Below are 24,507 nucleotides of genomic sequence, written 5' to 3' on the forward strand. Positions count from 1 at the left end.
GCCAAGCAGCAAATGAGCACTTCGGTATGTATTTGTTTTCTTCTTTTGAAAAAAATATAAGTTAATACAATTGGTTGGTTATGTGTGCGGCTCTGTGTTTGTGTGTGTGTGTGATTGTTGTGCTGAAGTACAGAATCAAAGTAACATCCTGATGCAAAGAAACGGAATAGGATGCACAGTCTGTTATGGGTTGCTACTGTGAAGCTTGGTGGTCACCAGGTTTGTCAGTGTTGGGGCAAAACAGCTGTTCTTTGCTCATTTATTTTCTCAAGTATATATAGCTTCCTCCTGTGATCACAGTTTTATTACAGCATAAACAAACATGCATTCGCATGTCCCAGTGAGTGAACACTGCTTCTGGTCATACTTCCCATAATATATATATAAGGTTTCTGCATGCGATGGATGTGCAATTGCTGTAAACCAGACCATTCACTAACACTCAACCGCCTCAGCACCATTCACATGATTATTCAACAGCTATTCATCACTGCTTGACTGTCAGCACTTACATATGCATGCGCACAAATAGCATCTTATTACATAACAATACCTTTTTCAAGTGTGTGGGGGGAGGGGGGGTATATATGTGAATAGCAGTATTTGGGTTTTTCTTAGACATATTAATTTAGAATTTATGTTTGTCTCTACAGATGCAGAGGTGGAAGCTGGAGAGGAGCTTCCGAAGTGTCCATGGCATTGCAAGGCAATTCACAGAAATCAACCCAAATAGTGTAGTATAAAAAATAAAGGACACTGTTAAACGACTCACTGACTATTCAATTCAAGTCCAAAAGAGATCCAAGACAAGCGGCTCAACTGGTAACAAGTTGGGAATTATGAATGGGCATACTTTATGCAGCGTGCACATTACTGATGAGAGTTGATCATTGCGACCTCGGAACAGGTTATTTGGTGCTTGCGGAACACTTGTTTTTTTCTTTTCATTTTTGTTGAATTTAGTTTCTGTTTTTCTTATGGAATCAAGCAAGAATTGATTTCAGAGTCAGCATTGTTTTGTTACATGTATGTAAATGTTTGTGTACTGTACAAAAATTCAATTTTCTTCACGTTTTGTGCATTTTCTCAAAACTACATCAGTGATGTACATTTTAGTCGGTCTCCGGTCTCTGACCGATCCAATTTCCCCAGGACCTATTGCTTTATCCCCAGCAGGACACATGTCCGATTAACCTACAGAAGAAGTGGTCAAGGGTCCGATCGTTTTTGACAATGAAGCGGACATGCGGACTGTTCAATTTTCAAGAGGAAAGCTTGTTTCGGTTTTGCCAAGCGAAAGTATGCACTGCGTGTGACCAGTTTGTTGAGTGAACGAGGCACCATATGGGATCTGATTCTTTGAATTAATTTATCCTCAAGTTGGATCAAGAAGAAAAAAAGAAAACCGAACCCATATGGTGCCTCGAGTGCATTCATTGGCTCAGCAATAAATCGTTTAAACCAATGGGAACCACCCGTGCATGTTCGCACATGCGCAAAGCATTACTTTTCGTCAAAATATCCGGAAAAACCGTTGTGCGTTCGAACGAAAATAAAATGAAAGAGAAACGACATGGGTCCGGAAAAAAAGCTCAAAGCAGATAAAAAATCAGCAGACATTGATGTCCATGCTGCGTTCGCCAGCCACTGTGGCTTCAGCTGAACCAACAACAACGTCAACCGAGAACGAACTCGTCGACTGAAGTGGAGAGTTATGGTGACAGTCGCGGAAGGTGGAAGAATTTAAACTGAAAAATCTTTTTAAATGCGGTTTTACGAGTCGTGTTTTTGTCCTATTGAAATTGCAATCTCAGGACACTGTGTCCTATTGATTTTCAGTCTTCAGGACAATTGTCCTGAAGGCTGCTAGAAAAATGTACATCACTGCTACATTTAAGTCACTTCAAAAGCCTGAGCCATGTTTTCTAATAAACTTCCGTTGTTGAAACTTTGCATACATCTTAAGTAAGTTATTTTCTCCAAAATGTTCAGAGTGTATTGTGGAATTTGTGTGTGTGTGAGAAGTTATATAATTTTTTTGGATGTTTTTTCATAAAATTCAACATCACTCATTTTTATCACTAATATCTTTTAAAAGAATGGACAGATCAAAAATATTCTCTGAACAAATTCTTGGCATTGTATTAAAGTACACATAACAAGCTTCAAAACAAAATTCCATCCAGTTTTATAAAAGCCTTACTATTTTGAAAATGTGCTGTTTGGCGGCCATCTTGGATTGCTACCATGGCAACCGACTGTACACAATTTTTTTTAAAAATATTTTCTCAGGAGATAGACTGAATACTTTAATTCTAAAAAAAAACTTCGACTCAAGAGTTATTAAACACAAAAAAATCACTTTGAACACTGGTGTCTCCCCGTTAAGCATTTTTAAGGGCACACAATTACACAATTAGAAAAGGACTTTGTCGTATTTACGACGAAAGGTGTATCATTCCCAGGCCTGAAGGTTATTGATTTTTGGCATTAATTTAAATTGTAGAATGCTCTTACCCAATGAAAATGCCTGAAGAAATAAGTAGCGGTGAACATGATTGCGTACATGTACGAGAAGGAATGTACTTACCAGGGATCTGATCTTATGAAAGACCAAAGTGTGTTTTGCAAACTTTACTGTACACTCATCCAAAACCTGTATTCTTCTTATGCAGTCTGTAAGGCTTCTTTTTAAGCCTACTGTCTATATGATACTTACCGAGACAGTACTATTCTTGCACATTATCTATTATAGGCCGAAAAAATTGGACAAAACGCTGAGTGGGTACAATTATCTCCCATAACCATGCGCCACCGTGGATCCCAAGCACTGTCCGAGTGCTTCCCCCTTACAGGATGTAGGTGGCGCGTCCTCTTTCTTTATGAGCTGCAGACCCTCAAAAAGCCCATAACATATCAAGAGGGGAGGCGGGAGGGAAACTCTAATAGTACTGTCTCGGTAAGTATCATATAGACAGTAGGCTTAAAAAGAAGCCTTACAGTCAATATAACACTTACCTCGACAGTACTATTCTTGCACAGAATACCAGAGTGGTGTGAGGGTGATATGTAGAGTATTAAACTCCTTAATCAAAATCACTTAAATCCAAGGATTAAGATACCCAGGCAATTTTCGAACAGTACTACCGTAAAAGAAAATATACCCAAGAAACATACCTTAGACTGACGTGACCATGCTAGCAACCACTGCTGTGTGGTGAACTCAATGTCAAAGTCCAGGCCACTCAAAGCTTGAATACCACTGAGTCTACGGCAAGTGGCTAAAGCGATGAGGAACAATTAGTCTTAAAAATCAGCAACTTGATACTGATGCCTGCCAGGGGTTCAAACTCATTGCTACGCAGGAGTTTGAGGACCAGAAAGACATCCCCCTTGGGAAATGAAACCAGAGGTTTAGACACCGCTGCATTGCTAATACCCGAAAGGACATTAGCGATGAGGGAGGACCTGATCAAGTGTTCAGTTCTGCGACCAGTAGCGGCCGCAATCGTGGAAGCGATGGCAGATCTGTATCCAAGAAGAGTCTTAGAAGAAAGACTCTTCTTTTGATACACTTCCACCAGGAAGTTGGCCAAGTCCTGTGTTGAGGGATAAAGCGGCTTTATCCCCTTGGACAAGGCGAAGGTGGCCCAAGCTCTCCAGCGTAAGTCGTAGAGCTGATTAGTTGATCGCCTCTTAGCGTTCAAGGAAAACTCTACTGAACTCTTGTGCAATCCTAGTGCAAGCAGTTTGGAGCGCACAAGAGCCATGCGGTCAAGCACAGACTCTCTGGACGTGGATGAGGGAGGCATGATCGAGGCTGGAGCAGACCTCCCCCGTCCAGATCCAGAGGTAGAGGGTCTACGTGGGTGAGACCGCGAAGATCTGGAAACCACGGAGCTGTTGGCCAGTAAGGCGCGACCAAAATCAGTCTTGGTCGTTCCTGCAGATATTTTGCCAGCACCCTCGGAATCAGAGATGTCGGGGGATAGGCGTAAGCATCGAGGAGCCTCCACAAGAGAGTGAATGCGTCCAAGTGGAACGCATTCATGTCTCGAAAGGGGCTGACGTACCTGGGAAGCCGAGCGCTGAATCGAGTTACGAACAGATCGATCAGAGGACGGTCCCACCTTGCCCACAGACGCTGTAGAACGTTGTGAGCGATGGTCCATTCTGTGGAGAGAACCTGATCGCCCCGACTGAGAATGTCGGCCAGGGCGTTCAGTTTCCCCGGAACGAACTGGACTGACATCCGGACCTGATTGGTCTGGCACCAGAGCAGAATCTCCTCCGCCAACAGGGAGAGGGACCGAGAATTGGTGCCCCCCTGGTGGCGAAGGTAAGCTAAGCATGTGGTGTTGTTGTCCCCGTTGAAAATCAGAGGGGCCAAGGACAGGCCGAATGGGAGGGCCCGAAACTCGAACACCGTGCCCTCCCAAACGAACCGGAGCAGATGTCGGTACCCCGGGGCCACCAGGATGTGGAAGTAAGCATCCTGGAGGTCCCAGACATGGCCCAATCGTTTGGCCGGATGGCCAACCGGACCGACGAAGGGGTTTCCATCTTGAACTTGCACCTGTGAAGGTACAAGTTCAAGGTGGAGAGGTCCAACACCGGCCTGAACCGGCCGTCCTTTTTGGGGACGGTGAACAGGCGGGAGCAGAACCCCAGAGAAGGCTGAGAAAGGGGGTAGACCGCCTTCTTCTCGACCAACGAGTTCACCTCGTCCTGAAGAGCCTGCCATCTGGCAGGCTCTCGAGGAGGGGGGAACGTCCAAGGTAGAGCGGACAATGGAGGTTGTGACGACAGCGGTAGAGAAAACCCCGACCACACCACCCTCAAGAAAAACTGGTTGGAGACCAGTCTGCCCCACATGCCGCGGGCCCGAAAAAAGGGAACCGCCGGACGAAAGAGGGGCAACTTGAGGGGGCGTCAACGTAGGGCCGGGACTCACTGAAAATTCTGCTGGCGGGCAGGCGCAGGCTTGCGACCACCCCCCCTGGTGGTGCTGCTTCCCCTTACCTGTCTGAGCACCCTTCGTCTTGCTTGGGAACGCAACAGGCGCCTAAGAGGAGGAAGAAGGAGGCAGTGAAACTGGCTTCTTCTTCTTCTTCTGAGGCTGGGAGCTGGAGGTGACTGTAGCACTTCTCTTACTCCCCGCCGCCGTCGCCGAAGCAGCGAGGCCAACCATCAGAGAATCAGTGTTCCTCTGGCGTGTGGACTCCACCACAGAACGAACAGTGTCCGGATGAAAGAGGGAAGAAGGCTGAGGAAACGTGTTCCTCAGACTCTTCCTCATATCCGGAGGCACTATAGAAGTAGGCAGAAAATGATCACGGAACAGGGCCAATAAAGTGGACCCGTGTTCCAATGGCCAATTCTGCCGCAGACGTCACGCACGATCGCACGGCATGCAAAGCCCGATCCACTCGAACCGTGTCAAGGACCCGAGTGGAATCGGACTCTGCCCGATTGGGAGGGTCCAACAGTGTGGACAGCGTGCTCATCCATGTCAAGGCCTGTGATTGGGCCTCGACTGTGGACGAAACGGTGGCCTCAAGATTGTGGAACGAAGCAGAGCTCAGTTCCACCTTCTTGACCGAAGGCACCTCCCCAACGAACACATCACCGTCAGCCCCACCCTAAACACTCGAAGTCTGGAAAGGGAGAGTTCGAGAGTCAAAGGGAAAAGGGAGGGACGAAACAGATTGGACACGAGGAAACAGTGGAGGTGCGCCTCCCAAAGGAAAGCATGGCACTGAACCCGCGTCCTCCCGAGGAACATAGGTCGCGTTTGCACGTGAATCTGTACTCCTCAGGCGATGTGCTGCCGCTTCCACCGTGGCACTTAGACTAGGGTGGAACGCGAATTGCCGGCGGCCGGATCGTTCATAAAACGAGCCGCCGGCAGACGCGGCGTGAGCCTCCCGCGCCCGGGCCGAAGCGGACTCAAAGGACGAGAGGGCGTCTCAGGGAAGGACGTCCTGAAACTGTTCAAACGTCCTTCTAGCTGTGCGAGGACGAGCCTCCTGCCTCTCGTCCTCAGACCCCGGGTCCACGTCCTGTGTGTCAACACTAGACGACAGACGCTTAAGAGAGGCATCCGTGACGTCAAGACGCCGCGTGATGTCTGTCATGTACTGTTGGAAAGTACGAAGCATAGCTTCGGAAGTTCCATCAGAAACCGGCAAGGGTAGAGGTTCAGTGTTAACCTCAGGGCGACCCTGATCCTCCTCCCTATCGTCCTCCGACTCACTCTCCTCTTCACTTCCCGACAACTCCTCAAAAGCAGGAGTGTAGGGAGCTTGAGGGGGAAGAGCCGAAAGCGATGAAGCAGGCTGTGAAGAAACGCCCACAGAAGCAAGAGGCCGCGAAGACCCCTGCCCCAAAGACGAAACGTCTCCAGCAGCCGAAGGGGGAGAAAAACAACAACCCTGCGACTGTTGGGTCAGCCCAGCCAACGAACCCCCGCCATTTATAGACTGAACAGGAACCCATGGGGTCTGATCAGAAAAGAAATGGTCCGGTCCGGTCGGGGGTGCCGATCCGGTCCGGTAGGGTGGTCCGGTCCGGTGCCGTACCATCCGGAGGTCCCGTTCAGCACCGAACCATCGTACCCAACGAAGTGTTCGGGTGGTTAGGTCCGGACGTGGACATACCGTACCATCCGGACCCGTAGGTCCGGTGGTCCGGTATGGTCCGGTTCGGTGCCAGACCATCCAGACCAACAGAGGTGGTCGGGTGGTCCCGCACCGGACCATCCGGACCCGTAGGTCCGGACCCGTAGGTCCGGTACCATCCGGAGGTCCTGTTCGGCACCGAACCATCCGTACGCACAGAAGTGTTCGGGTGGTTCGGTCCGGGCGTGGACGTACGTACCGTACCATCCGGACCCGTAGGTCCGGTTCGGTGCCAGACCATCCGGACCAACAGAGGTGGTCGGGTGGTCCGGACCGGTCCGGTAGGGTGGTCCGGTGTTCCGGTCCGGTGTTCCGGTCCGGTCCCGTACCATCCGGAGGTCCCGTTCGGTACCGAACCATCCGTACCCACAGAAGTGTTCGGGTGGCTCGGTCCGGACGTGGACACACCGTACCATCCGGACCCGTAAGTCCGGTATGGTCCGGTTCGGTGCCAGACCATCCGGACCAACAGAGGTGGTCGGGTGGTCCGGTCCGGACCGGACCACCGGTCCAGCACCGGACCATCCGGACCCGTAGGTCCGGTCCGGTCCCGCACCATCCGGAGGTCCCGTTCGGCACCGAACCACCCGTACCCACAGAAGTGTTCGGGTGGCTCGGTCCGGACGTGGACATACCGTACCATCCGGACCCGTAGGTCCGGTTCGGTGCCAGACCATCCGGACCAACAGAGGTGGTCGGGTGGTCCGGACCGATCCGGTAGGGTGGTCCGGTGTTCCGGTCCTGTCCCATACCATCCGGAGGTCCCGTACGGCACCGAACCATCCGTACCCACTGAAGTGTTCGGTCCGGACGTGGACCTACCGTACCATCCGGACCCGTAGGTCCGGTGGTCCGGTATGGTCCGGTTCGGTGACAGACCATCCGGACCAACAGAGGTGGTCGGGTGGTCCGGTACCGGACCATCCGAACCCGTAGATTCGGTCCGGTCCCGTACCATCCGGAGGTCCCGTTCGGTACCGAACCATCCGTACCCACAGAAGTGTTCGGGTGGCTCGGTCCGGACGTGGACATACCGTACCATCCGGACCCGTAGGTCCGGCATGGTCCGGTTCGGTGCCAGACCACCCGGACCAACAGAGGTGGTCGAGTGGTCCGGTCCCGACCGGACCACTGGTCCGGTACCGTACCCTCCGGACCCGTAGGTCCGGTGTGTTCCGGTTCGGTGCCAGACCACCCAGACCAACAGAGGTGGTCGGGTGGTCCGGTCCCGACCGAAACACTGGTCCCGTACCGTACCATCCGGACCCGTAGGTCCGGGGGGTCCGGCAAGGGCCAGAGGTACTGTCCCGCACCGGACCCTAAGGTCCGGTACGGTCCCGTACCATGGGTCCCGTCCGGACCAAACCCGGAGGTCAAGTCCAGTCGGGACCCGTGGGTCCGGTTCGATCCCGACCCGTAAGCCTGGAACGTTCCGGACCCTTGGTCCGGACCATCCGTCACCCGAACACCAGACGCTAAGGAATGGCGTGGGGTCAAGACGGTCCGGTCGGAGGTGTCGGTCTGAGCAACAGAAACAATGTTCCCGTCGCCCTGACCATTCGACAGAAGTACCACGTTCTGTCGAACACCTCCACGTCCAGTAACTAGTCGGCCGGAGCGTTTCAAGAGGGACAGCCACCAGTCACACGGACGTCAGAGGGAACCGTAGTAGCAGTGGTCGTAGGCACGAAGCCTGAAACCCCTGCCCCCACAGGACCGCCCTGAACGGGGTCAATTCGCATCCCAACCCCAGCGGGGAGGGAATTCAGAGACCCCGTCATCTCCTCCGATCTCCCCCCCCAGGAGGCCGAAACTACTGTCAAAACAGCAGCAGACGACCCAGCGAGGGAGTTCAGAGGAGGACCCGTGTCCCTCCTGGCTTCCACAGCGGTGGAAACCGAGGAGGGCACAGGAGAGGCACCGGAAAAAGAAAGATTTTAATGCCAACTGCACCCGGTGTTCCCAGGCGGTCACCCATCCAAGTACTAACCGGGCCCGACGTTGCTTAACTTCGGTGGTCGGACGAGAACCGGTGTTTTCAACGTGGTATGGCCGTTGGCTGTCAAAACCTGAGTCTCTCCAGTAGCCCCTAGATCGGATTCACCAACCCCCAAAGAGGGTTGGGAATCGACCTGCCCCCGGATTCGAGCCAGGGGGGAGAAGGAAACCTTCCCCCCAGGCTCGAAACCGGGAGGAGCTGAAGCCTGAGACTGAGGGCCGGACAACGGCGTCGAAGGGGGGGAAGCCTGTTCCACTGAAGGAGAAGGAGAAAGAAGCTTTTTCTTTCCCCTCGAACTTCCCCGAACCTTCGACGGCGCAGCCCCGCCCGAAGTCCCAGGCTCAAGCCCAGCCTGTTTGAGCAAGCTCGCATTGAGCTTGCTCAAACAGGCTTTCTCCGCCCTCCCTCGCCGCAAACGCAAAGCGTTTGGGGAGGGAGAGTCGGAGCGCCGAAAGATCCCCTTCTCCGTGCGTAAAACATGACGCTGGGCGCCCGGAGAAGGGTTGCCCCCGGCAGACTCTGGTTCCGTAGAACCAGAGCCCAAAACAGGACGAGACATCCTACCTCGCCCTGTACGTACCCTTAAAGACCGAGAATTAACAAAATTCAAAGAAAATTTAGGTCAATACTCAAGTGAATGCGGCGAAACGAGAAGCAGACGACCGGTCACCACGAAGTAGGACGGGAGGCACGCCGAGTCCGCCACACAAAAACGGAGGCACAAGTTGAAGGAAACACAACGTAGCCTCAAGCCAGAAGTGGAATAACACACAATAATCCAACAGGTGATAGTCCACACAGAAAAGGAGCCTCTTAGTCCAAAATAATCCGGGAGCGTAGCAGAAACACAGCCGGTCTGACACGCGCGAAAAAAGAAAGAGGACGCGCCACCTACATCCTGTAAGGGGGAAGCACTCGGACAGTGCTTGGGATCCACGGTGGCGCATGGTTATGGGAGATAATTGTACCCACTCAGCGTTTTGTCCAATTTTTTCGGCCTATAATAGATAATGTGCAAGAATAGTACTGTCGAGGTAAGTGTTATATTGACAAGGGAAAACCAGTGCCTGGCCTGTCTAAAAACCCCTCCAAGTGAGGGATTTTGCAGCAAGCGAGAGTGAAGATAAAGAGGGAAAATTTTTCTCTCCGCGCGAGCCAGCAAGCAGGATGTCTCAGGACTGTATGGACACATCCACTCATGAACAAGTAATGAAGGTAAACACGTCATAGGAAGGATGAAAACTAATTTGCTACAAAATTAGATAAGCACAAATCTGTTGTTCCCTTTTCCTCTACCGTTGTAAAGCAGCATAAAATCCTCGTACTAAAAGAAGAATAGGCTATAAATCAACATCCACGTAAAACCACTGACACATTTTGGGGGTTAAAACAACAGCATCATCAGTCCTCTCATCAATCCAGACACAAAACCAGCGTGACTGTAGTCCATCGTGGCCACACCGTATCTTCTTTGTACATTTGTTTTGAGGCTACCACACCAAAGAATCCCTTGCTTCTTACTATTTTTTCTTGCGTTCTTCTATACACCGAGGGCAGAACCACTTTCCTTTTGGCTTTGTCGTCAGACCAACGCAGGCAAAGTGAAACCACTCAATCGGGCACTGGAAAGTAACAGAAGACAGAGTCAGCATGCATGGTAAACGCATTGCCCAACAAACAAATGATAAAAGGCAACAGGAACGGGTAGCTGAAAAAATACACAAGACAAATTGTTTACAAATCTTAGTTTGAAGATTATATATGCAAATTTCACTTTTAAATCCTTTAAATTACCCTCAAAAAGAAAACGAAATTACAATAATTTCGCAATTTCTAATGCCTAAAGCACCCCCCCCCCCCCCCCCCATGGGTGTGTAATTGGCAGGCAGGAAACCACAAAAGTACACTGTAACACCTTAATTTTGTTGCAGATCCTATTAAACTTGTAAGAAAGAAAACGAAATTTGCATACTCACATCAGGATTATCGCACCCAATCATCTCTCCATAGGACACTTGGTGACACAGGCAGTACGTGGGCTCGTTGGGATCCACAGGCATGTCCAGCACGTCTGAGGGATGAGCGATAGAGAGAGGGAACACCGGAATGGACTGCTCTTCTTGTCTGCAATGTTAAAAGGCAATGTTACAACTTCAAATTCAGAGCTTAGTTAAGAAATAGAGGACTCAGGACAGAGCAGGGAGTCACACACTCATGCCTGTGCCAGAACGAATTATAAAATTATCATATAACCGTGCTTGTTAATTGATTATTGTGTTAGAATGGCTACATGACGACGACGATCAGAGTGAAAACATCAACATTGTAGATATTTTAAAGCGAAGGGATGAAATGGAGGGGCGGCTCAAAGCAGGCATGGCACCAAATCCCCACTATTTGGTTCACACCTCTTACAACGTTCACTTCACTTCTCACCAATCTTTTTTGTGATGCAGAGGGTGCAATGCTGGCACAGTGACTGTGCAGGCCATTTTCCAAGTCAGTGGTACACAATAAACATGAAACCCTACTTCACATTCATTGTTCACTCCAGACAAGTAGTTGACCTAAAAGTAAAAATAACAATCCATCGGTAGAAAAACCTACGAATAAAATGAAACAGAAACCACCAAGTCTGAAATTTTGTTTCAAGTAGTTTTCGCTTTCACCCTATAAAGCGCTGAAAATGATGGATGAATTCGATTATTGATTCAGAAATACAGTTCAAGCTAGTACAATAGACATGCAGCATCTACAGTCGATGGAATAGTCATGTTCTGCTGGTTAAAAACTACAGAATAGTTCAGATATCTACTTACTGTGCTTGTCCTTTCTTCTTCTTCTTTTTGGGAATTTCATCTTCAAAGGTCTCTTTTGCATTCTTTCTCTTTTTCTTGTCTTTTTCACCTTCTGTGAAAAAAAAGACATAATTTCTTAAAACAAAAGTGTACATTGCATATTCATACTTCTAGTTTCACAATCACACATAAAGGTAATACTTCATAATCAAATGATCTGTCATTCAAAAAACACTCTGATAGAAGAGACACCTCCCAACACAGGACAAAACCCTGCTTGTCTTTACATCCAACTAAAATCTCTCTCACCAAAGAACACTTACAATAATATGAGTCTCTGCTCTCTCTCGCCAAAGAACACGTACACTTATAATGTAATTGCACTGTAACTTTAGGTCTCTGTTCACGGAGGGAATACAATCTAACCAGCATAGATATGTGTACATCATGTCAGAAATACCACTTACTTTTCTTTCCGACAGGCTCTGTCCCATCTCTGTTGAGAGCATTTTTATCCTTCAAGTCCGCCTCAAAGCGCGCAAGGTCAGCATCCAGCTTTCGAATATGTTTGTCCACCTGCACAAAACAAAGACTTGTGATCACTGGGTATGTTTGTAATTCCAGTTTCAGACCTCTAATTTGCTGAAATATGGCAACCTGTCAACCTTGCTGGTACTGACTAATCTTCTTCTTCTTCTTCTTCTGCGTTCGTGGGCTGAAACTCCCCCGTACACTCGTGTTTTTTGCACGAGTGGAATTTTACGTGTATGACCGTTTTTTACCCCACCATTTAGGCAGCCATACGCCGTTTTCGGAGGAAGCATGCGGGGTATTTTCGTGTTTCTATAACCCACCGAACTCTGACATGGATTACAGGATCTTTTTCGTGCACACTTGGTCTCGTGCTTGCGTGTACACACAGGGATGTTCGGACACCGAGGAGAGTCTGCACACAAAGTTGACTCTGAGAAATAAATCTCTCGCTGAACGTGGGGACGAAACTGAATAATCAAATTAGGAAATGAGCGTGTTCACACCAAATTTCCTGTGAGCGTGAGACAATGAGGCAAAATCTTTATACCTTAGATTTCTGGAAATTGGAATGCATACAGTATAGTTACTGGGGAAACAGTGTAAGCAGTCATCAGCACTGACCACTTGTAAACATCAGATCAAACTCCACAAATACTGTCTGTTGTAGTACTTGTACTGGTACGGATGGAAGAGATGACCTTTCATGGTCAGATCCACATTGAGTAACCTAATGATTTCTTAGTTAGTGTGACTTTTGAAGTGCGTCTCGTTAGTCCTTGCAATACTCATTTTCACACAGATTTTACTTAACACTAACAGACACACAGATAGACTGAGAGTGAGAGACATCTATACAAAAGCGCCCCCCCCCCCCCCCCAACACACACATGTACACACCAGCTCATATGTCTGCATGGCCAGCTGCACTTTATCATCGCCATATTCCTTCCCCTTGCTGAAGAGTGTCTGGATGGTGCCCAACTGTTTGCGTCGTTTCTCTGGTGAAAGCCCACGGACCTTCGACAGGTAATCTGTGGCTAAATCGTCCACTTCATGCACAATATCTGAAAACAAACCATTTAAGTCCTATTAGGTATCCATGTATTGACTACTTCCTCTTTGCTGTAAGTGTAACTAAGTATACACTTCAGATTGCAAGAACTTCCTTCACCAAACAAACAAAACTAAAATGTTTCATGGTACCTGTCCTGTAGTCTGTACTATTTGTCCTACAAATAAGGGAACAAACAAGAATGTCATATCATTGTATACAAATTTGCTAAAAGACAAAAGATGTTTTCATGCAACTGCAAATGCTAAAATACTCAAAGAAGATCAAGAACTAAATGAAAATCTTTATCATCGCTGAATCAGTGCATGAGTCGAAACACATTAACTAAACTCGTATTGTAATTGTGATGTCATGTAAACCCGTCACTTCTTGGGCCAGCTGGAAAAACAAGGCATTTTATTGCATGCATTGAGACAAGCAATGTTAGATAACACTTTTAACAGCAATTAAGCAAAGTTTGGCAGAGGAGTTGCTAACAGTAACACAGAGTTCCAGACATGGTGTCATAGAATACTCATACCTTGGGTTCTCTTGTCAAGATCTCTCATGAGGTTGAAATTCCTCTGAAGTTCTGTTGGCAGAGACTCCAAACCTGAAACAGTGTAAAACAATAAACATGTTTGGCACTATCAGTTACGACTAAGCCGTTTGTCTGTTTTAAAGAATTGTCCTACAAACACAGGCTTCGCGTCCTAACCCTGCTGTGCCTTGTTGAGCACCACTGTCGAGGACCTGACATTATTGACACTTTCAAAATCTTGAGCTTTTCAAGGGAATCTGCTGAAGCCAGAAGCCCAATTAATGTTCCCCAAGCCCGAAAGCACACAGTATGACACACGGGGCAATAGCCACAAACTGTTCAAGAACTTTGCCCAAATCAGGAATTGGGAGAGCCTATACTTCTCAGAGAGAGTAGTCCAGGATGGATCAGCCTACCGGACGATGTTGTCTCAGCTGATAGTGATACTGTCCAGTGCTTCAAGTTCAAACTGAACTCATACTGGTAGGTGCATGACTGAAAACCTGTACAACCCAAGCTGCCTTTGCTAAATCCACGCACAGCATGTTGACTTTTAATTCATCAAGATTGGCAAAACATGTTTTTTTTTTTAAAATCAAACATTGAAGGAGCACAAGTACAAGTAGTACCTACACCATTATGCATTTAGACAAATAAAAATAGCAGGCTTCTGTACATGGAACCTTTGGGATGGAACGCACAGATTTGCACGTGATATGCTTGAACAATTTGATTTAAAAAATAACGTGTATAGTCACAACTGTCTTGAAAACACTAATGTTAATGATAATGATGCAAATCTGAAATTGCATAAATAAGTCACAAGCAGTCATAGACATGGAATTGGTACACGCCCTTCTTTCAGGAGTGAGACCACAGCCCTCCCCCCTTAATACCCACTCACAGTACGGCAACAACCACACACACCATAGCAATTAGCATTGCTAAAATTAATAATATTAACTAAATATAAAAAACATTTAAAAAATGCATTGCCTGGATGACTCCAGTGACACACACGCAGTGATAACAAGATTGTCTGGCAACCAGCCAACTACTGAACTGAAGAGCTATGGGGAATGAGTGTAATGTTATTGGGCAATACAAAAAGACAGATCAGGCAGTTAATGAATGTGAACTAAATACGCTCAAAATATCCTCATATGCCGATCCATATAACACAGAACGCAGAATGCCCATTTTAGTTGTGAACTTGCTGCTTTGCAGATCAACACCCACGCCTTCATAAGACAAACTGCTGTCAATTAAATCGCCGCGCCAAAATCTGTCCCCGTCCACTGTGCAGGATCACTGCAGCAAAAAGACCTCTCGAACTGGCCTGGGCTTAATCACAGTCTAATTGACACATTCCTGCGCTTTCTACATCCTCAATGAATCAGATCTTTGAGTATACATGGAACTTACTGTCCAGGTACTGCTCTAGGTACATTGCCGTCGCCATTTCTGCTATTTCGCAAAAAAGTTGTAGTCACGTGACCGCAGCAGTTTCAATACTCTCTGATCCTCATAAACATAATATCACTTCAATGCAGAAAAATGCCAAAACTTCGTGTGTACACAATATTATTTGACTGTGTTTTCATCCAAATATATTTATAGCGTTTGTTTTTATTAGTTCTTTTAAAATCAAGCAAGCAAATCGTGAATAACAATGAAAGCATTTTAGTCTGACGACATTTCGAGCATTATGGCTGCTCTGCCTCAGTTCCATAGCAAAACTGGGTCTCTGATTTCTCTGAGCAATAACAATCGAACGGCTCAGAGGAACCAGCCAACACAAGAATTCAACAATGGTGTGGTCCTGAGTGCTGAGCCGCTGCGAGACAATCAATTGTTTGAAGTAAAGATTGTCAAAAAGGTAATCGGCAGAACGTAGCCTCTGGCTCTGGCATCTTCAGACATGTTTTGCTCGGACAGAGAGTGGGTGAGGAGGGGTGTCTCCCGCTTCCTTCGGTTCAATCAACTTACTGATTTGTGCGGACTGTGATGCAAAAGCTGAATGTGCTTCTATGATATTCACCAAACAATTTTGGAGATTTTTTCACTGATGTAGGAATGAAACTAAAGTAATAGGAATTGATCTCTGTGTTTACCTGAAATCTGAACCCCATACACTGAAACAGTGATACTGATAGTGATACAGTCACAATGTATGCATAAACATAATTGTATTTGTAAACACGAGTGAGACACATTGATGTCCTTGATTTTGAACAGGTGTTTGCTTGTGATGTAACTTTTTATTTGTACAGTTTACATCTCTCAGTTTGTTATGCAAAATAATATCCTCAACAAATGTGTTTTGTTCAAAAGTCCGATGACATTTCTGTCAAACTGAAAGTAGAAAGATCAAATGAGCAGCCCAAAATGTCACCTCACATTTTATAACTAGACACATGTTCTGAACTTATCGGGCTTAAGAGATTGTCAGTGATGAAAAATAATCTATGTTTAACTTTAACAGGTAAACTCATGGAGTGGTTCCATTGAAATTGGCATCACCACCTGCAATCCAGATACTCTGACCCTGCCCCTCAGTGCCACAGGACTTCGCGATGGCACGTGGGTCATGTCAGGGACATCTGTCTTGCGGGATGGACACACGGCTACTGAAGAGTATGGGCGTGACCTTGACCAACTGAAGGAAGGTGATCGTGTGGGTGTGATGCGCAACGGTCAAGGCGAAGTTCACTTCTACATCAACGGCCGAGACCAAGGAGTTGCAACCTCCAGTGCGCAGACGCCAGTGTGGGCAGTGGTGGACCTGTATGGAAAATGCTCACAAGTGTCCATCTACGACCCTGGCAGCCCCGTCATGGGAAACAGAATAACTCAGATGAGTCAGAATGGTGAGGAACTTTTTTTTTTACTTTTTGCTTACTTTCTTTCTTTTTACTGTTTTGATGTTGTTTGGGTTTTTTTGTTTTTTTTTCTTTGGGGGGGGGGGGGTTGTTTTTAGGGGTTGGGGCAGTTTGATATAAAATGTGTTTTTGTTGCTTTTTTTGGGGGGGGAGGTGGGGGGGTCACTTTGAATGTTGATATTACTTTATTTATTTGCTGTTTTTGACCTGATTGTTGACCTGAGATTTGCAAAAATGGAACACAAAAAAAGTATTTGTGACTTTTTGATGTTGCCTTTCTTGTCTCTTTTTCTCCCCCTTCCTTTTGTGTGTGTGATATATATACTTGCTTCCTGACCGTGTTGTCTAATAGCATTATTTTGTGCTTGTTTCAGTATCAGCACCCGTACCTCTTACCTGCCAGATTGCCAACGACCTCGCAAATGAGTTTCTCACAGAATTGTCCAATCAAATTGCAAACGACCTGGCCAGTGCACGTCAGTCCAATGAAGTCAGGGAGGTTGTCGCTGCAGTTGTTTCCTCAGCTTCGACCATGTCTGAACCTCCGGTCTCCATCGCGAACACAGGAAACAACTCTCCCAATAGACCAAGCGAGAGATCCATTTTCAACGAACGTCTCAGCCCGTCTTCGTCCAATGAGAGACTGCCTTTCGCTGACAGGTTGAGTCCCAACACACCCAGTGAGCGCATGGCTTACAACGAGAGATTGAACATACTCAGCTCAATGACTAGCAGCACTCATAATGCTCTGACTTTCCATGAACGTTGTGGTTCCTTGATCAAGCTGAGCAACGGGCTTCGCACGGCTGAGCGACGCCGACCAATGGAGGAGTTCAACAACGGTGTGGTCATGACCAGTCGTCCCATCAGGAATGATGAACTTTTTGAGGTGTGCAGATTGTCCTCATTTTTCTGCTTCTAAATTCTAAGATGCTACTTTTTTAATAGCAACTGTCTTGGGAAGTGAGAGTTTTGTTGAGTTTGTGTTATTTGAAGCTTGACTATATTTTTTCAAACATGAATGTTTAATATGTTTTGTGTGTAAAGTGGAGAGTAAGTGGAGAATCATGGCTGCTACTTTGACGTGTCTGTGTCACGTCTGTGCGATTGACAGTCACATGACTGCACTTCTTTTGTCCTATCTTTAACAAAAATCTGTTATGTGTCTACCTTTTTGTCATTGTTTGTGCAGATCCGACTTGACCGTCTTGTGGACAAATGGTCGGGATCAATAGAGGTCGGCATCACAACCCACAACCCTGCAGAGCTGGACTTTCCAGCCACAATGACCAACATGAGATCTCGCAGTGGTAACAGTGAGTTATTACACAAGATCCTAAGTTCTTAAAACACTCTGAATCAATTTTTGAAAAGAGGAAAAGAGTGTGTTGTGTGTTTTGAAGAAAATTGATTCAGTTGCACAGTTTTGTAACTCAATACTTGCAAGTACACAGGCATGAGAAAGTTATACTATATTGGTAATGCCAAACCAGAGGCAGTAAAGACTAAAACACAAAGAAATTATATTTCACAGCACTGTACGACTATGAGGCTGCCACTTGCAAACTGAATTTCACCTGTCTCATTGGTTGTCCATGCAGCTAAGCTACCCATACATGTATAACTCTAGCAAAGAGACAAGAATTCTCTTCAATGTGGATCATTGTTTTCAGTCTAGTTGTGTAGTAAATCTAATACTGCGATTGTTTTCCTTGCAGGGACAATCATGATGAGTGGGTGTGGAATTCTGACCAATGGGAAGGGGACCCGCCGAGAGTATGGTCAGTTCAACCTGGACGAACTCACGGTAGGTTGCATGGTCAACATGTTAGTACACATTGTTTAGATGAATGGTTGATAACCCATGACCTGCAGCTCATTTTAGATACATTCACATAAGGTAGGTTTGTTACACAGGTTTTGTGGTGAAAAAAAGTTCATATTTCCAAGCAAGAATGGGAAGAAGAGAGGTAGGGGGGAATGGAATATTGTAGTTTTTGGCTCACGTAAGTGTAGCCTATGCGATGATAAACTTTGTCTGTCTGTGCGTGCGTGCGTGCGTGCGTGCGTGCGTGCGTGCGTGTGTGTGTGTGTGTGTGATAGAAACTTTAACATTTCCGAGTCTATGGATAAAGCTCGCATAAGAAGATTACGTCTCGGTCAAAAGTGTTTGACGTGTGTGATAGAAACTATTTGAAGACGTCACATTATGACGTAAGAGGGTTAGACGTCACGCAAAGGAATTACTGAAAGTCTCGGTCATTGTTATTGTGAGCGGGCCGAGACTACTTGGCAGATCCAGGGTCTCGCTTTCTTGCACAGTTTCACCTATGCTTACTGTGTGTGTGTGTGTGTGTGTGTGTGTGTGTGTGTGTGTGACAGTGTGTGTGTGTGTGTGTGTGTGTGTGTGTGTGTGTATGTGTGACGGAGTGATTGAGTTTGTGTTACTGTTTGTCGATTTCTTACGTGAGCCTTGAAGGCTTCGCCTCTTGTTAGTTCTGCTTATGCATGAACTATATAAACTGGTTTTATGATCAGCGAATACACTTTGACATGCAAGGTGGTGGTCAATGTTTCCAAGTCAAAGATGTGGGTTTTTATTTCAAAGTATCTTGTTCTGTAACAGAAAGATTTCAAAGAAAGACTCAAAATTGTAAAACAGTGGGACCCCTCTTTTAAGACCCCCAAATTTAAGACTCCTTCCTTTTTAAGACCTTGTTTTCTCAGACTTTCTGTTCACAACCTCTGTAAATGTACCCCCATTTTAAGACTCCCTCCTTTTTAAGACCTGATTTTCCCACATTTTTGGAGGTCTTAAAAAGGGGGTTCCACTGTACTGACTACCAGATTATAGTGCCGACCTTTCCCTTTCTCAGGAAGGTGACCGCATCGGGCTGATCCGCAACTCCGAGGGATGTCTGCACTACTTCATCAATGGCAGTGACCAGGGTCTTGCTGCCTCCAACTGTCCCTCGCCTGTGTGGGGCGTTGTTGACCTTTACGGCATGGCTGTCAAGGTCACCATTCTGGATCGGCAAGACCCCAGCTATCCCAACAACCCTCCTGCCCCTGAGCGACGGGCCAACAGCTTGTTTCGACATTACCCCGATCTGTACGATGAAGAGGCGTTGGAAGGTGAGTTTTGTTCAGAGTTATGTTATCTGTCATCCTCCCACACTACTCTTGCCAAATTCAAATGAAACTGTATACGTATATATGACAGTTTGAAAACATGTTATTTTGCCCCTTTAAAAAGTTGAGCGATAATCTCTGTTTTGTAATCAAAAAACAAGAATTTTAGGTTATTTGTTAATGTTATCTGTTTTGTAAGTTGTGTTTAGAAGTTGTGTTTAGAAACTGTTACTTTGTGTAAATGAGTTGCTTTGTAATACTCTCTCTCTCTCTCTCTCTCTCTCTCTCTCTCTCTCTCTCTCTCTCTCTCTCTCTCTCTCTCTTTCTCTCTCTCTCTCTCTCTTTCTCTCTCTCTCTCTCTCTCTCTCTCTCTGCACCCTTTCTCTCTCTCTCTCTCTCTGCACCCTTTCTCTCTCTCTCTCTCTCTCTCTCTTTCTCTCTCTCTCTCTCTTTCTCTCTCTCTCTCTCTCTCTCTCTCTCTCTCTCTCTCTCTCTCTCTGCACCCTTTCTCTCTCTCTCTCTCTCTCTCTGCACCCTTTCTCTCTCTCTCTCTCTCTCTCTCTCTCTCTCTCTCTCTCTCTCTCTCTCTCTCTCTCTCTCTCTCTCTCTGCACCCTTCCTCTCTCTCTCTGCACCCTTCCTCTCTCTGCACCCTTCCTCTCTCTCTCTGCACCCTTTCTCTCTCTCTCTCTCTCTCTCTCTCTCTCTCTCTCTCTCTCTCTCTCTCTCTCTCTCTCTCTCTCTCTCTCTCTCTCTCTGTCTCAAGATCTCACATGCCTCACAGATTTGATCTTTATATATTAATTATAATTAGCATTCTTTGGTTTCTCTTTCTTGCTCTGTGTTTGTTGCCCTTACGTTTAGCTTTTGGTGTGCCTTGTTTCCTGCGAGGATTTGTGTGGTTACAAATCAGTTTTCTTGTGTTTTGATTTGTGTTTAGTGTGAAATGCATTTTGTTCATTGAAGCAAAAGGAGAGGTAACAAACCAACCTCGATCAGCCCTTGATTGTGAAGTTACTACATTTCCACTTCCAGAGGAGGACGAGGTGGAAAAATTGACCTTTCACCCCAAGTGTGGCTCGCACGCTGCTGTCATTAACCATCAGAGAACTGCTCATCGACCGAAGTAGGTCTAATTGAAATGTTTTAAGTTTCGGGGGTTTTTTGTGCTCATGTAAATGTAGCCTATGTTTTGATCTAGTCTGTCCGACTCTGTGTGTGTGTGTGTGTGTGTGTACATTGTGCAGTGTGGCGAACTTTAACATTTTAGTATATTTTTGACTGGATGTATTAGTGATGCTGTGTGGTTTTTTTTTATGTGGAATGTTTGTGATATAGTACGCTTGAAATGCAACTTGCAAGGTTCAATTACATTTACATGAGAAACTTTTAGTCAGAAATGTCTACCAAACGAAACTTACTTCTGTAATTCATGATGCAGCTCTATTTGATCAACTGTGAGGAACAATGATTTGAGTTCCTTCATTTTGTCCGACTGTGGTTTTTTTATTTTACTGGTTGTGTTTTCTTTGGAATCACGCCAAATGTTAACAAAATTGCTTTTGAAAAGGTTGACATCTACGTAAAAAAATTATCTTTTTGTTTCAGTGCCATTAACGATTTCAACAATGGCGTTGTGATGACCTCACGACCCCTGCGGCCAGGTGAAATGTTCGAAGTGCGTCTGGACAAAATGGTCAACAAGTGGGCAGGGTCCATCGAAATTGGCGTGACGCTTCACACCACTCAGAGCCTGGAGTCCAGTTTTCCGTCCACCATGACCAACATTCGCTCTGGGACCTGGATGATGACGGGCAATGGCGTCATGCACAACGGGGCCACTGTCGTGGATGAGTACGGCCACAACTTGGACAGGTTGAAGGTATGTTGGTTTCAAGAGTAAAGGCTGTGGTGAATTTTAGGTTTAACATCCTCAGTGGACGCAGTGGCCAATAGACGAATTTTGGAAATAACTCTGTCGTGTTTTGTATGGCTTGTGAAAGAGTGAGTTCCCTTGAATTTGCGCAGAGAAACATTGCCATGTGTTTCCTGTAAGAGCAAAGAGCATAATTGAAAAGTTATGATGTTGCGCTATATAAATGCTCATTTATTATTATTATTATTATGTGTTTGAGACACACCCTCTCGCTGGTGACTGGCCTGTAATGTCACATGGAAAAGTTTCCCGATGTGACATTATTTCCCACGTGACATTATAGGCCAGTCACTAGTGAGAGGGCATGTCTTCAACACGTGTACAGGAAGCACCTGGCAATGATTGTCTGCACAAATGTAAGGGAACTCACTCTTTCAGAACCCATACAAACCCGACAGAGTTATTTCTGAAAATCGTCTATTAGGTACTGTAAGTATGCTGGCAGTATGAAAGTACAGGCTGTTTTTGCCTTTTGTATTTATACCAAAGTCTATCCCTTGGTCGACACCATTGACGTAGAAATGAAGCGCATGGAAGCGCAAGGTATGGAAACTGCCTTGTGATCGGTGATACTGAGCGAGGTGAGTCTATGTCTTTTATGATCAGAAGGATTTCAAGGGAATAAAATTCCTGCTCAACCGTTGAGGAATGCTTTGACTGCAGTAAACTCCTCATTAAATTACATATTCCTACTCCGAATCACATGTAGCAGTTGACTCAGTCTAAAGTGCTAGGTCTGAAAAGGCTACCCGTCTAAGGGGAGCAACCCCAACTAAAAAAGTGTAAACGTAGCTATGGTAATGACGACGCACCCAGGGAGTTACCTCCCCTCCTGCGTACTACGTCACTACTGCTACTGACCACGTGACCCCTACCATTCGACACTTCAGCTTTCTAGGGAGCAGGTCGTGAATTTTTTGGCTCTAGTGGAAGTTCGCTGTTTGGTGTTTGCTTAGACACCCACCGGCACCCACACCCGTCTCTTCACCCGCTGCACTGGTAGTTGGTGAGCTCGTTCCTTTACTTGTATCGAACGTAATTTTTCAGTTGCTACTTGAAATTTTCGGCCACGTGTTGGTCACGTATTTTGTGGTAGCCATTTTGGAATTTTGTGTCTCCATTTTGTTGTCAGCATGTCTGACGGAGACAAAAAGCGCGAGCGCGGCAAGGCTGATGCGAAGGGGAAAATTAAACCCAAGTCTTCCACTTCTGTCCCTAAGCCTATTTTGGTTGTTGTTTCTGACGCGGCTAACAATGCTGTTATGACGGTCCCTATTTCTGCCCCAAATGACCAGCCGGTTGGGGGGCAGTCTAATCAACCTACGCGTACCGTTGTTTCTCGCTCGTCTTCTCTGCCTCTTGCAGATTCGACGTCGCTGGTTTCATCGTTGCTTTCTTCGCTGGTTCCCGAGCTTCGCACGTTGGTGAGAGAGGAGATGGTGCGTTCTCAGCCTTCGACTTCCGTTGTTCCGTCGATGGCTTCCTTTCCGCTTCCGGCTGTGACGCTGTCCTTGACCGAGGCGGTTGCTTCTGTGCCTTCTACCGCTGTGGTTGGCGACGCAAGTAAGTTGGGCTTGTCCGTAGGTCCTCGTGAGGCCGCTGGACGCTCCCTGCTGGGAAGCAGCCCTTTTCGGCGGGTTCACGACCCGCAAACCCCTGTTCGTTCTCACTTTGGCTTCACGGAAGACCATCGTGTCGATGAGCAATGGCGGCATTTGGTTCAGGCTTCGACGCTTCCGGCACTCGCCGGAAGTGTAGGTCCTCCGACGTACGCACCCGCTGGGGTCGTTTCCGGAGTCGACCAGCCGGTTCCGTCTGCTGCGCTTCCGGCACTCGCCGGAAGCATAGGTCCCCCGATGTACGCACCCGCTGGGGTCGTTTCCGGGGTTGACCGGACGTGGCCCTCTGGGCAATCGGCCTTCCGGCCGCCGTCCACAGTGTCTGCGCTTCCGCCTTTCGCGGTCGCGTCTGATACTTTTCCGGCTCAGACCGGATCTGCTGCTTCTTCCGCTTCCGCTTCCTCTCGGGTGGCGGTCGCGGGGGGGCATCACCAGCCCTTTGGGCAGGTGTCTCAGCCCTGGCCGGGGCAGTCAGCGCTTCCGTCTTCGGTTGTTGCTTCGACTGCGGTTCCGGTTCCGGCGGCTGTGGGCATGCCGTCCTCTTACTCTTTCCCTATTCAGGGCATGAGTTCGGATGGCATTGGAGTGGACGGGTTTCCGGTTTCCGGTTACGGTGTTCACCGCCCTTCTACCAGCAACGTGGACTTCGGTCCTTCGCCGGATGTTTCGGATATTCAGTCCGTCGCCAGCGAGGCTGCACGTGTTGGTTATCCGGAGAGACTCAAAGTGGCTCTTGAGGCCGCTGCTGAGGTCACTTCGAGATATTTCGCGGAAGGGGCTTCGGTCTCTTCGGCTGCCGCTTCGACGGCACCGTCCGCGATGGCTGATTTTCGCTCTGGGAAGGAGGATGACTCATACTTCCGGTTTTTGGAGTCTCCATCCATAGCCTTTCAGCTTTCTCAAGTTTTGGCCAAGCCATCTCCTTCCGGAAGCGGAATTCCTTCACTTCCGGTTCCGCTGCTTGTGCCTCACGGCTCAGTTCCGGAGCTGGCTCAGCAGTGGATGGCTTCGCCTTCTCAGGCTTCTGCATTCGCTCTGTCGTCTCACAAGCGGTTGGTTTTGCAGAAGTCTCCTAGGAACTTGTTGGATGCTTTCGCTCTCCCGCGTTCATCTTTGACAGTTCCTCCGGAGATGCTTGCCTTGTTGGCCAAGCCTATCAAGAAGGATGACGGCGTGCTCTTTTCTGAGAACACGCTGATTGCTTCTGAAGAGGCAGGGCGTCAGCAGCTGGAGCTTGCCTCCATTGCTGAGACTCTCATTCGGGCCCTCTCTCGTGCCCTCACTGATTCGCTGAATCCGTTCTCTCTCAGCGAGGATCAGGATGCGGATGACGTCT

The 24,507-nt window shown here is 47.3% G+C and overlaps 2 protein-coding genes and 1 non-coding gene across 9 annotated transcripts in view; 1 reads left to right on the forward strand and 2 right to left on the reverse strand.

The window, feature by feature from the left end:
- Positions 1 to 8,621: 8,621 nt before the first annotated feature.
- On the reverse strand, positions 8,622 to 8,740 carry LOC138979291 (5S ribosomal RNA). Its single transcript, XR_011459976.1, has one exon. It is a non-coding gene; the product is annotated as a 5S ribosomal RNA (ribosomal RNA).
- Positions 8,741 to 9,726: 986 nt separating this feature from the next.
- On the reverse strand, positions 9,727 to 15,086 carry LOC138978311 (inhibitor of growth protein 5-like). Its single transcript, XM_070351007.1, has 7 exons — positions 15,029 to 15,086; positions 13,604 to 13,675; positions 12,909 to 13,075; positions 11,945 to 12,053; positions 11,499 to 11,589; positions 10,656 to 10,803; positions 9,727 to 10,301 (listed from the first exon to the last, which is right to left on the reverse strand). Exons 1-7 carry the CDS (start codon positions 15,063 to 15,065, stop codon positions 10,200 to 10,202), a joined length of 726 nt encoding a protein of 241 aa, XP_070207108.1. The 5' UTR covers positions 15,066 to 15,086; the 3' UTR covers positions 9,727 to 10,199.
- A 225-nt stretch (positions 15,087 to 15,311) lies between these two features.
- Positions 15,312 to 24,507, forward strand: part of LOC138978312 (neuralized-like protein 4) — a 37,379-nt gene continuing 28,183 nt past the window's right edge. For 5 of the 7 annotated variants that reach the window (XM_070351008.1, XM_070351013.1, XM_070351011.1 and 2 more), the window contains exons 1-8: positions 15,312 to 15,482; positions 16,089 to 16,473; positions 16,860 to 17,374; positions 17,678 to 17,801; positions 18,204 to 18,292; positions 19,362 to 19,620; positions 20,583 to 20,742; positions 21,225 to 21,498. In XM_070351008.1, the coding sequence (XP_070207109.1) occupies positions 15,312 to 15,482; positions 16,089 to 16,473; positions 16,860 to 17,374; positions 17,678 to 17,801; positions 18,204 to 18,292; positions 19,362 to 19,620; positions 20,583 to 20,742; positions 21,225 to 21,498 (1,977 nt within the window). The remainder of the gene's footprint in view (positions 15,483 to 16,088; positions 16,474 to 16,859; positions 17,375 to 17,677; positions 17,802 to 18,203; positions 18,293 to 19,361; positions 19,621 to 20,582; positions 20,743 to 21,224; positions 21,499 to 24,507) is intronic. The other 2 variants (XM_070351015.1, XM_070351012.1) reach the window with 2 other exon arrangements.

The sequence above is a fragment of the Littorina saxatilis genome, linkage group LG10, assembly GCF_037325665.1.
Source record: "Littorina saxatilis isolate snail1 linkage group LG10, US_GU_Lsax_2.0, whole genome shotgun sequence".
Taxonomy (NCBI): Eukaryota; Metazoa; Mollusca; class Gastropoda; order Littorinimorpha; family Littorinidae; genus Littorina; species Littorina saxatilis.